Consider the following 12,078-nt stretch of genomic DNA (forward strand, 5'->3'; position numbering starts at 1 on the left):
GCTCGACTATTTGTCACCACAAAACCTGGCAGCAACAAGGGGAAGCTGCTCTTCAGCAGCTACCGGGCAGCACAGCATATTTCATCAGGTATTTCAGAGTGGCAAGAAAAGAACAACTTAACTCCGTTAATCCTCTACCACTATTTTAAAGCACAAAAAAACAGTGGCCCCATGGTCAATATAGCCGCTACGGCTTATCTCAGGTCGCTGCTGTCCCTCCGTCACTCCCCCAGCTCCGTACCGACCCCAACAGCAGCCTCGGCGTTCGCTGCTCCTGCTCCACAGGACAGGATTATCCCCGCGGTCTGTCCAAGAGACGTTAACGCCGAGTCTCCCTCGCTGACCCCCACGCTTACCTTCATGGGGTTTTCGTCGTACGTTGGGGTCCCGAGGTCCATTTCAGCTTCGTGTTCAAGGCTGGCATCATCCCCTGGGCTGTCCCAGGTAGGAGGGTCCCACTGGGTTTGCCTGGGGGAAGACAGACAGACAGACAGACCACCGTCACTCTTAAAAGTAACTCGTACCTCCTTATTGATTGTCCCATCAACTGGGACATCTGGTCTCCATCAGTCATCGAAACTCTTAACGTGGGTGTAATGCATGGCCCTACCTTGCTGTTAATGATGAGTTTTGAGTAGGCTTCTAAGTCGGAGAAGGCTAAAGTCAAGCAAGAAGAACTTAAAAAAAGGGAATTTGCACGATTTTCTATCACTGGTGACGCTCAACCTGGGATCAGGGGAAGTTCGTCACAGGCATGAAATAAAGAAGGTCGGTGATTCTGGCGTGGAAAGATGGGAAACATCCCGGCGGAGACCTTGGAGGCGGTACTCCTCCCTGCAGAGCAAGGGTCAGCCCTTGGCACCCCAAGCCAAGTGTTCAGCCAGAGGTATCTCATCGTGGAAAGGACGACACAGACCAAAGATCTTGAGAAAGGCCACAGGAACGAGCAGGAGCTCGAAAGGGTGGACGGGCGGATGACACAAAGCTCATCCATACGCTAGAAGAGGCTAAACGCAGGGCTAGAGCTCTCCGTGGCTCACCGCACATGGGAAGCACCATTTCGGCAGGAACATCTCGGCTGAGATGGAAGAAGCTATCAAGAGTCTGCTTGGGCTCGTCAGGCCAACGAGCCGGGGAAGAGCCCCACCACGCTCAAACCAGGGAAGGATGGGGAGAACTGGTCTGGGTTTCCTCAAGGTGGGGAAGAGGGGACAGCCGTCGGCATCCGAGAGCAGATACAGGACGGTGCCGGGGAGGAAAACCACAGACCAGGGGAGGAACCCAACCAGGAGAAATGGGGGCCAGCAGGACAGACCGCTGTCTTGGCAGGACTAGGGCGAGTACGGGACTCTCCATCGGGTGAGAGGACCCACTCACAAACAGACTGAACAAGAGGGGTGCAAAGGACGGATCTCCAGCAGCCCACGTTAGGTCCGGAGGTGACCTAAGACGGCAACTACTTTCCATCTCTAAACTCTGAGCGAAGCCAGGACATGCACTCTTCAGTACAATAAAAAAACCAAACCTGAAAGCCTGCATCAAAAGGAGTTGCCGGTTTGAGTTTCTCGGGGTTTCTGACCCATATCAGAAACCCTGTCCCGCTTCAAGGCTTTTTACTTTTCAGGAAACGCTGGGGGAAACGTGAAAGTCTCGTTTCAACCAGCCCCCACGTGCTCCATCATGCTACTTCATTCTCCAGATACTGCTGAATATCCCTGACCGCAGACCGCTACCGAGCTGATTGCTACATAAAATGAAATATTAAAAGAAGAAAGCGTGTCGAGAAGTAAGATTTCCTTTCCTCTACTGGCCTCGTCCCGTCGGAAGATACACAGTTAAAAGAAGGATTGAAAGAAACGTTTCAGCATGTGTTCCTCGAAAAAGTACAAGATTAATTATACTCAATTAGTGGCTTCTCGTGTAGCTGCAGAAGATGCACGGAGGCGGCATTCCTCGCCAAGGGGGAAGGCTCACTTGGGTCTCCCCGTCTCATTGCAAGACTCCCAAACCACGGCACAAATCACAAATTCCTGCTCGACTGTTTTCTTCTCCTTCCCGGGGTTTGAAGGTCTCCTGCTCTGCTGTTGGTGCAGCTCTCGATGTGTAAGGTAGCAGGAAGGAGCCCAAATGAGCGATTGAAAAGATTGATTGATGCAGAGAAATGTGTGCAAGTAACAGTAACTGACATCAAGACAGTCAGGACACGTAAGAAAATACTCAGGCTTAACCCTTTAGGGAGGTGGATCCCCATACAGACCTCACACGGAGTTTGAAATAAAAAAAAAAATCCTTTTCAGAAGTCTGAAATTCATGATATTCATTTAAGATAAGGCCGTAGGTATTGATCCAGTATCTGTGATGCCTGGTGGCACCTGGTGCCTTCCAAAACTGATCGCAAAGGTGTGGGGAAAACACTGGGAAACTCTATTTCTGGCTCCAGAACAGACCGGAGGCTTGAAGATGGAAAAAATGAGGGTGAGAAAACAAACCCTTTGACGCCGCACGCCACGGATCACGGCTGATCCCTGAGCCACCAAAGACCTCCCGTTCATACGGCATGCCCACGCAATGCTCGCACGCGCGTTAAAGCCTCCACGGACCGGGGTTATTCGCCTGGCACCGCTGCCAGAGCCGCACGGGCGTTTCAGAGCACGAGGGGCCGACAAGGTCTCTCTCTACCTGTTAATTCTGCTGCCGTTTCAGCGCCGTGTGGGGCACGGCGTGTGCCAGCAGAGTGATGGGAACCAAAGATGATGTCAAAAGAACTAGATCCAACTTGACCGAGATGCTGGGGAGAAAGATGTTGCTTTGATGGGTTTTTTTTTTTTTTACAATGAGATGTCAGAAGTGGAGCTCCTCACCATCACGTTATCACACCAGGTTACAACTCAACGCACGGCTGGAGTCATCGTTCACAAGGAAATCGTTTGCCATCCTCACACTTCTGCTCGCAGAAAACGGGGCTCTATTCCCGGGCCACATTTATGGGGGTGAAGGAAAGGTTTTGAGCAATCTCAGCCTCCCACCCCCCCCCAGCTAACGAGCAGCACCCCGCCGGGTGCCTAATGAGACACCGAGGGCTGAACATCCATTTCTCTTACACCCAATTCCTTCACTTGAACCGTCAAACTCCAACGCCATCACGCTCACCTCGTTATCACACTCACCTTGTTACCACGTGGTAGTAGTAGATCTTCCCCTCTGGATCTCGGGCCGTTTTCCAGTTGGGTGGGAGGACGATCGTCTTGGGTTTTGGAGGGGATGGTGGAGGCAAGTCCAGGAGGTTATTGGTCACCACAAGCTCTGGCTGAAAACAGCACAAAAGGGGTGAAAAGAAAGACGTGAGTGGCCGTGAGAGTGGTCAGAGCAGCCCTGACAGCTCTTTCCCCCACGACAAAGACTTTGTCGAAGGTAAAACTTAAAAACGACGTTAGTGTTGGCCCAAGAAGTGATGAGGACAATGTCTATCCCTAGTTCTTCATCAAATACCCCAAGCACCCACTCGACCACACCCTGAGCTTATAACGCAGTCACTTTGCCGCCCGCGCTCTTAAATCCTCCACGCTGGATGCCAAAACCACCATTTCCGACGGAGGGGCTTCAGCGGCGAAAGCAGGTCGTGGAGCTCCCACGTGCCCACCCATACACAGCCTTCTCGGATGTGCTGGTAGAAAGCCTGAACACAACAGGATCTGGGCTCAAAACCCCCAAAAATGTGTCTGATGCCCACATCCAGCCTGGAGAGCAGCACCCCGAAGGGTGCCAGCAAGCTGCCGCACGGGAAACTCCTCCGGCTGGTACCACCACCGCTTTCACAGCATCCAGGAGCCACGGGGAATCACGCAAACCCAAAGCAGATGTAGACAAACGCTCCCCATCCCTTCTGACCCACCAAGCCTTACCTGCTGGATGGGTTGAGGCTGCCCGGCTGCGACGATCGTAGTCACTGCTGTCGGTGGCTGCACTATGACTCCCTGCGGATGAGCTGTGTAAATCTGCTGGCCCTGGATGTACTGGAGACCTGGCTGGGCGTAACTCTGAAACGGAGCATGGGGAATCACGAGTCAGCTTGCTTTACCAAAAAAACCCTTTACTGGAGGACACAGTCCAGCTTCCCTTACCGGGGATCAAATAGCGGAGGCAAGAAGAGGGTAATAGTCCTCGAGGACTAGTGGAAGATCACACCCAAACCAAACAGCAACAACTGGCGACTGAGGCGGGGTTCAAGCAAACGATTTTCATATATGATTGGCCTATTTGCTATCCCAGGAGTTGGACAATTGCCTGCGTCTTGCTTTTAGGAAGAACTAGGCATTGGCAAGATGCTGAACGCCAATAGCCTTGTTAACAAAGACAAAGTAGAAGGAGAGAGCACTTCAGCATGGTCATTCGGAGCTCAAGGCTGAGCCTGATGGAAAGGGACGTGTAATTCGGAGAAAACAGATAAAGAAGGTTGATCTGTTGGGTTTCTTGTTTGGTTTAAGTCATACAAAAGCTGGTAGCTCCAGACCCTGCTTCCAAAAGCCAACGGAAGGCGAGCTCACACCTCCACATTTTACTGCTTACTTGGTCAGGGACAGTGGAAGCTCTTATCCAGAAATACCTCTTCACCAGAATCAACAACGAAAAAACCAACATAACTTTTATAAACGGGTTAAAAAGAATCTCTGCAAGCTGCAAACTCCTGCTTGGCCCCAACAACTATGATATATGGCATTGTACAAGGAAAATACCCTGCCCGAATGTGCTTTTCTCAGACTCTTGGATGGGAGGTTATCTGAGAAGCAGCTTAATATTAGAGCAAAGTAGGATGCTCTACTATTAGGAGCACTAACAAAGAGTGAGCAAATAAAGCGCTTTTGCCAGCTGCAGGCTGGTACCCTTCATTTTGCGGGTGTTTCATGCCATGCCTTGTCTGAAATGGAAATTACCTGTACAATCGGTGGGGTCGTCTGCGAGTAGGGGGATGTCACACCGTAAACGGTCTGACAGGTCTGTCCTTGGTAATATATGGCTGGCTGGGACTGGGCTGGCGAGTACTGCTGTTGTACAGCTACAGTCTGCTGGCTGGAATCCCAGACCCCGTAGCTCTGGCTCTGCACCGGTCCCGGCGCGGCCACGGGCAGGACGGCCACATTGGGTTCTTGATGGACCACAGTGTCGCTTTGTGCTACATACTGCGGAGTTGTAACCTCCATCGTCGTTGCTACATGTTGGACTACTGGTACCGGCTGAGGAGTAGTTAGGGTTGGTTCCACCGTGTGCCCAACCAAAGTCTGCGGGTGCTCGTACGCCGCCGGCGAGCACATCGAATCCATGGTGGGCGTGGGCAGCAGCACCTTGCCAGCGTTGGGGTTGCTGGGGTCTACGTAGGCTTGCATGGGGTAGCCGGGCGGGTAGCCGATAAAGCTGTGGTGGGGTGTGCCATAGCCCATGGAGTCGTAGGGCAGGGGGGACGTCATCCCCAGGTTTTGCAGTTGCTGTTGCTGTTTCTGGGCCTCCCGCTGGGCAACCTCCTGCTCGAACAGCTTCCTGCGCTCCTCCGTGGACAGCTTGTTGCGATCCTTAAGACGGACTTTCTTCTTCGAAGACGCTGGCGTGTCATACCTGGGAGAGAAAGAAAAGAAAAGCCTTTGTGAGACCTCAGAAACCTGCAGGTCCAGGGCTCCAGCAGCAAAAGGGCCACCGCCGACAGCGGCAGGCCCAGGGGGACCCAAACGCCCAACAGCAGCATCAATTCCTAAAAACATTCATTTGTTTTCAGCTGCTTGACCAACCGCGGCAACTCATAGAGAGGAGAAACACCCGCTGGTCCTGCTCATCCACGAGCAACGAGCCAGGGCAGGGGATGAGCTAAGTCCCACTGGATTTACCGACTTCGGTTCGGTGCTGAAGCTAACGGAGATGCAAAGATGCGGCAGAAATAGTCTGGAGGACCTGCTAGGCAGCACCGAGATACCCGGAGAGGGGAGGCAACACTTCCAGGGCCAACAGGGAACCCGAGGAGAGGGCAGAATAAGCAGGGTGCCCCCCGAACAGGCTGGGTACCCGTGCTGGAGACCCTCTGCCACCGTTTCCCAAAGCAGGACCAACGAAGAAGGGGTTTGGAAAAGGCTCTCCAAACAGAAGGCGCAGCTGACACCACAGCATCTTCACCCCCAAAGACCAGGGCAGCTCAGCGGTGGGGAAAGCACCCCATCTTTCTTGTCTAAGGACCACCACCCCCCCCCCCCACCCTGTTTTCTCCCCCCCCCCCCCCCCCCCACGTTGGAGCTGCAGACACAGGCGCGTTCGCAGACATGGCAAAGAACAAGGGAATTACAAACAGCACGTTTCTGTTTAGAGTTATGCTATTTACTAGACCACAGATTCAGCTTAAAAAATAATAAAGTGTGGATGGGTTTTTTTAATTCTTTTTTACGAATAAGAATTTTCATCCCGAGAAGCACAGCAGCTGGAGGGATTTTTCCAAGGAGTTAAAGAAGGAAAAAAAAAAAGCCTAAGGACTTTGATCAGACCTCAACCATGGAAAATTTCAGATCAAAGGTGGATATTTTGAGAAGTTATGAGTGTGGTAAAACAGGGATTACAAGCAAAAATGCTTTGCAGCCCTAATATAATGGATTCTACAAAGCATCCAGTATATTCTCTATATACTCACTTTATGTTCATGCATTCCATTTACATATCAAAAGCACATTGCTACCAACAGATACACTTAAGATGTTTCCTCGCATTCCCAGAGTAGCTGCAAGGATCTGTTAATGCGAACCTTATTGACGTGAAGAGTTCAGTTTCAATAATTAAAGTCTTTCCTGGCACTGCCTGCAGAGTTTACACGAGAGGCAGACGGCGTGAAGGGCCGGGCAGAAGAAAACTGAGGGTTTAGGGCAGAGCAAGCCAACGATGCTCTTGTGTGTACTCTGCTCCTCTCTCCACCTATTTTATTGTCTTATTAAATCCTTCACATAACAAATACAAAGGGGGACAGTCAGAGCGGGGAGAGCATCCCCAGAGAAGGATGCCGGCACCCCGGTCCTCCTCCCGGTCCTTGCGCCGCTCACCAACAAGGATGCCGGCCGCAGGAGGGAAGAGCCAGAGCAGGCGACTCCTTGCCCGCAAAAGAGTTTGTTCTATTTAAAACAACACAAAAAATACGCTGTTTATTCCATCCTTCTTCATATCTCTTGACACGCCGCCGTTACTCAGCTCCACTTCCACCCCCAGACCTCAGTGATGTTTCCATCCTCCAAATGGCTAATTACAGTATTATATAGATTTACATCTTATTTTTTATCCAGATGTTTTAAACTTTCCCAGAAGAGCTCACTACGAGGACAAACGTTTCCTCGTCTGGCTGACTCACCACCAATTGTTCTCTAATTACTAAGTGGCTTTAGATCCTATTTAAGAGGGACAACAGAAAACCGCCTTCTTTAAAGGAAATTCCTTGGTATTCTTACTGCCTTTAACATGATCTGAAGTCTCCCTGAAATGCAAGACGTGTAATATTTTCCTTCTCTTAATTAAGAAGCAACTTTCGAGGGAGGAAAACGAGCAACTGGTACCAAGCAGCCGCTGATTCATGCGCTGCCTTCGACCAGCCCTGCCATCACCATCACCTCTGTCGCTCCTCCGGCCCCCGGGAGGGTTTGGCTGCGCCCGGCCGCACGCTCGCGGGACGCTTGGGAATGACCCTCGGAGCCGGTGCAGGCTCACGCTCCCTAAAAGCGATGGCTTGAGCCTATAGAAAAAGGAAAGGGCAGCTTCGGGTGGCTGCCACGGTCGTTGCACTGATCCGACTCTCACTTAAAATCTGGGAGAACGGCTAATAATTAAAAATATTTCCTCTTTCTGCTTGTTCCTTGAACTGGCCAACTCATCAAGAAAAAAGACGTCTCCATTTCAGTTATCTAGCCCTTATCTTTACCCTCCTAAACATCCATCCCACCAGACCTGGTCAGCAGAAGTATTTCATGCGGAGGAGCACAACCCGTGCTACTGCAACACAAACGGGTTGCTTTTATTTTCTACTTTACCTTCAGCATCTGTGCACACTGTAATTTAAAGTATTGTGTACTTTCAGTGGAGCTGATAGACTTGGTGCCTTGTTTCCCTAGACAACCTGTGTTTAAAAATCCTTTTTTTAACGCAATGTAAGTAAATTTGAAGTCCCCACACTCCCCTGTATCCATCACTTGCAAAACGTACGCAGGGTAGGTGGGAATCCATCGGGCAACGGAGCGCCCACAAAAAAGAAACACAAAGTAAAACCACTGCGAGGTCTTTAAAACTTAAGAAACGCCTTCTCAGCCAAGGCAGCGTGATGCTGCCATTCCCAGGGGAAGGCAGGAGACACGGCACCAGCTCGGTGGGGTCATACCTACCTGGATCGCTTTCCTTGCGCTCAACGCTTTGGAGGGGGATATTCACTTGGTCAAGGAAGTTGTTTTGTGTTAGAAATCCCGTTTGGATGGGTACTGCTAGCTCTTGTACAGGCACGGGCTTGCTCTAAATTTAAGTTTAGAATAATCCCCAAGCGCACTGGGGATAGGTGGAGTAGAAGGAGGGAATGGGTTTTGAAAGACCCAGAAGACCTCTTTGCATTAGGAGGGCTACACCCCCAATTTCCGCGCGAGAGCTGGATATAGCTTCCCTCGTCACCCACCTAATTCCCAAAACACGCCTGAAGACGAAGGTGTAGGTTATCTGAAGACGAAGGTGTAGGTTATCCGAGGGGAGAGGCCACCTAACACCAAGGAGCCACCCAACTCTGGCCTGGGAATGCATCTCACCACACTCCTCCAGGAGAAAATTTCCTTCCCCATCCCTGGGTGTTTTCAAAGACCACCAGGACCGTTTTTCCCAGCATTTTTACCCAGGACGCTCCCAGCCCAGCGGTCAGATCCTCAGCCCTGCCACCATTGCTGCCAGCCAACTTGCCTGTCCTCCGGTCTCTTCGTTCCTCGCTCGTACGCCGAGGACGGAGGAGACAACGAGTCTCTCCGTCTCTTCTTCTCTTTACTCTGGCTCTGCCTCTCGGGATCCCGCTCTCTGCTCAGGATGGGGTTCTTCGGGGTAGGAGTCTGATCCCTGTGGCCGGCTGTCTCTCTCCCACGGTCGGCTGTTGGGGAAAACGGATAAAAGGGAGAGAATTGCTATAATTCAGTGTATTTCTAAGCTCTCCCCTCCTGCGGTTTCAGTAGCTTCTGTTAGTCAACAGAGTCTTCATTCAAACAAGTTACAGGTTGCCCTGTGTCAGCCTCAGGGCTACATTTCCCATCACCCACCGCTTAGATTCTCTTCCCCGTTCGCAGGAGCTGTTTTCAAGGAGTAGGAACGCCAAGCTATGAAGGCAGAACATCTCTTGACATCCCAGACCGGGAAAATTAAGCGGTTTTGTAGGAGCATGGCGATACATGGAAAAATGTGAGTACATACCACTGCTCTCCTTTTCTGCTTGACTCTTCTTTGGGATCCGGTACACCTCCTGCAAAGGAAGCCACAAGCAGGGTCAGAGTTTCAGCTACTCGGAAGAACAACCCCAACATCTACGGGGCTGCAAGGATCCTAACACGGCGCTAATAATTTAACAATTCAATCACAATTTTAAAACGAACAAACAAAAAGGGTCTTTTGAAGCAAAGTTCTGGTTTTAGGCAAATTACTGTGGTGCTTTCTATGCATTGCCTCTGATCGGCATTTCATGTTTGATGAGTTTAGGTGGCTTTTTGGGCCAGGTGCTACAGGCAGTGCGGCAGGGTCTGAGCTGGCCATCCCACCCACGTGCTACGAGCACCTGAACTTGCAGCTCTGCTGGAATAGCGAAAAAAAAACCCGATTTTTGCACTTAAACAAGCTACCCTCCAGGTGTAAAATTGTGCTTTTCTGCCTCTTGTTTTGTCAGCCCTGGTGTTCCCACAGTGACCACAGCCAGCACAGATCCCAGCTGAGTCTCGGTTTGTCGGGGTGTCTAAGGCCACCGATCCCTGCCCTGGCAAACAGAGCTGAACATGGGCACCTGACCTGTCCTCTAACGACACCGCGGTGACGTGCCTGTCTACCACCAGCACCTGAAGACCTCCCATCGTACCCGTCCTGGTCTTTAAGGCAGTTTTAGGTAGTCCTGCGAGCAGCAGGGAGTTGGACTTGATGATCCTCATGGGTCCCTTCCAGCTTGAGATATTCTACGATTCTATAACAGCTGCAGTTTCACCATGTTGCAGAAATAGAGACCGCGCTGGTGGCCATCATCTGCTCACCGACCTCATGGGCTCCCATGGACCATCCCTGGGCTTCTCTCAGTACCCACCAGCCTCATCAGGGACGGGGTCCACCACGTTTCCCGTGGTGTTCCCCAGATCCGATTCTTGATGACAAAGCACCCCGAGGGAAATGAGCAGGAGGCCATCTCCCAGGTCTGAGTAAAACCCTTCGACCAAGCACCTACTGACGGCTGCTGAGATCAGCTACCACCACCCACCACCCCTTCTCCTACGGCAGCCAACTCCGCACCCTGCTTCTTAGCCAGCTCTGGGGTCCTCAGCACAGGAAAGACACGGACCTGTTGGAGCAGGCCCAGAGGGGGGACACAAAAATGATCAGGGGGATGGAACACCTCTGCTATGGAGAAAGGCTGAGAGAGTTGGGGTTGTTCAGCCTGGAGAAGAGAAGGCTCCGGGGAGACCTTACTGCAGCCTATTAGTACTTACAGGGGGCTTCTAAAAAAGATGGCGGCAAATGTTTTAATAAGGCCTGTTGCGACAGGACAAGGGGGAATGGCTTTAAAGTAAAAGAGAAGAGATTCAGACTAGATATAAGGAAGAAATGTTTTACGCTGAGGGTGGTGAAGCACTGGCAGAGGTTGCCCAGAGAGGTGGTGGATGCCCCATCCCTGGATGCGTTCAAGGTCAGGCTGGACGGGGCTCTGAGCAACCTGATCTAGTGGAAGGTGTCCCTGCCCACGGCAGGGGGGTTGGACTAGATGGCCTTTAGAGGTCCCTTCCAACCCAAACTATTCTATGATTCTGTGATTCTTTTTTATATCCAGCTGTATCACCCGGCAGAGTATCAGGCACAGGGACAGCCCCTGGAAGAAGCATCATGTCCCAGATAACCCGCAACTACCAAAGAAACTCACTTTTCCCATGCATTAAGCAGCCCCCCTGCACCCAGGGGCTTTTTATATCCACGTTTCGGCTAAGAAAACCATATTTCTATTATATATATATATATAAGAAAAATATATTCTTAGCCCCATGTTTCAGGCTAAGAAAATATATTTTCCCCTGGTGAAATAAAGGAGAGTATCCTGTTGTGGTCTGTTCACAAGATGCAACCACTTCAAAAGTGCTGCTGAAGGTTAAGGAAAAGTGATTTTGGAAAGTGATTTTGGCCAAGATTTTAATATTTTTTTTTTATATATTTTTGCTTTTCCGTGGAGCCTGAACACAACGCAGCAAACTTGTGCAGTTTGAAGCATCTGCAAATAAGCTACCACGTGTGCTGTGACCTCTTCCAGCGACGAGATGCATTAGGAGTCTGCAAATATGCCCTTTTCTAATTGTTCTTATTTATTTACACGTTTGCTACGGATCAAAAGAGGCAGGAGGAGGAAAACCAGATCAGGAGAGTCCAGAGCAGAGAGGCGGGACGCAGAAGCATCGCTAGTGCTCCCCTTTCCCAAACCCTTTCCTTCTGGAGCCCAGGCACGCTGCCCATGCCCATCCAGCTCAACCCAAGCCATGCCAACCTGGAGAACCCCCCGCTGACCATGGGGCAGCAGATTCACGGGGACCAGGGCAGGGAGGAGGACCTGCAGCGGGGTTGAGACCGCAGCCACCGCCTTAACGCCAGGTGGGCACCGAGGGCTCGAAGCAAAGCAGGTTACGATGCACACCCAACGCACCCCTGCATCTCCAAGACCCCCAAGCCCAGCCCTTGCTGTGCCACCAAGCTCCTGCCTGATTTTGGTCCCCTTCGTAGAACCACAGAATCATAGAATCATTAAGGTTGGAAAAGACCTCTAAGATCATCGAGTCCAACCGTCGACCCAACACCACCATGCCCACTAAACCA

At 51.2% G+C, this 12,078-nt stretch overlaps 1 protein-coding gene across 1 annotated transcript in view; it reads right to left on the reverse strand.

Annotated features, from left to right (window-relative positions):
* Positions 1 to 356: 356 nt before the first annotated feature.
* The window catches only part of SETD2 (SET domain containing 2), a gene marked incomplete at its 3' end in the record, with an annotated part of 60,654 nt that continues 48,932 nt past the window's right edge, over positions 357 to 12,078 (reverse strand). Inside the window, exons 13-18 of the mRNA XM_009284606.1 lie at positions 9,442 to 9,490; positions 8,944 to 9,124; positions 4,932 to 5,607; positions 3,903 to 4,037; positions 3,168 to 3,307; positions 357 to 468 (exon numbers count right to left, since the gene is read on the reverse strand). Coding sequence (XP_009282881.1) covers positions 357 to 468; positions 3,168 to 3,307; positions 3,903 to 4,037; positions 4,932 to 5,607; positions 8,944 to 9,124; positions 9,442 to 9,490 — 1,293 coding nt within the window. The remainder of the gene's footprint in view (positions 469 to 3,167; positions 3,308 to 3,902; positions 4,038 to 4,931; positions 5,608 to 8,943; positions 9,125 to 9,441; positions 9,491 to 12,078) is intronic.

Source organism: Aptenodytes forsteri, unplaced genomic scaffold (assembly GCF_000699145.1).
Source record: "Aptenodytes forsteri isolate BGI_AS27 unplaced genomic scaffold, ASM69914v1 Scaffold428, whole genome shotgun sequence".
In the NCBI taxonomy this organism is placed as follows: domain Eukaryota; kingdom Metazoa; phylum Chordata; class Aves; order Sphenisciformes; family Spheniscidae; genus Aptenodytes; species Aptenodytes forsteri.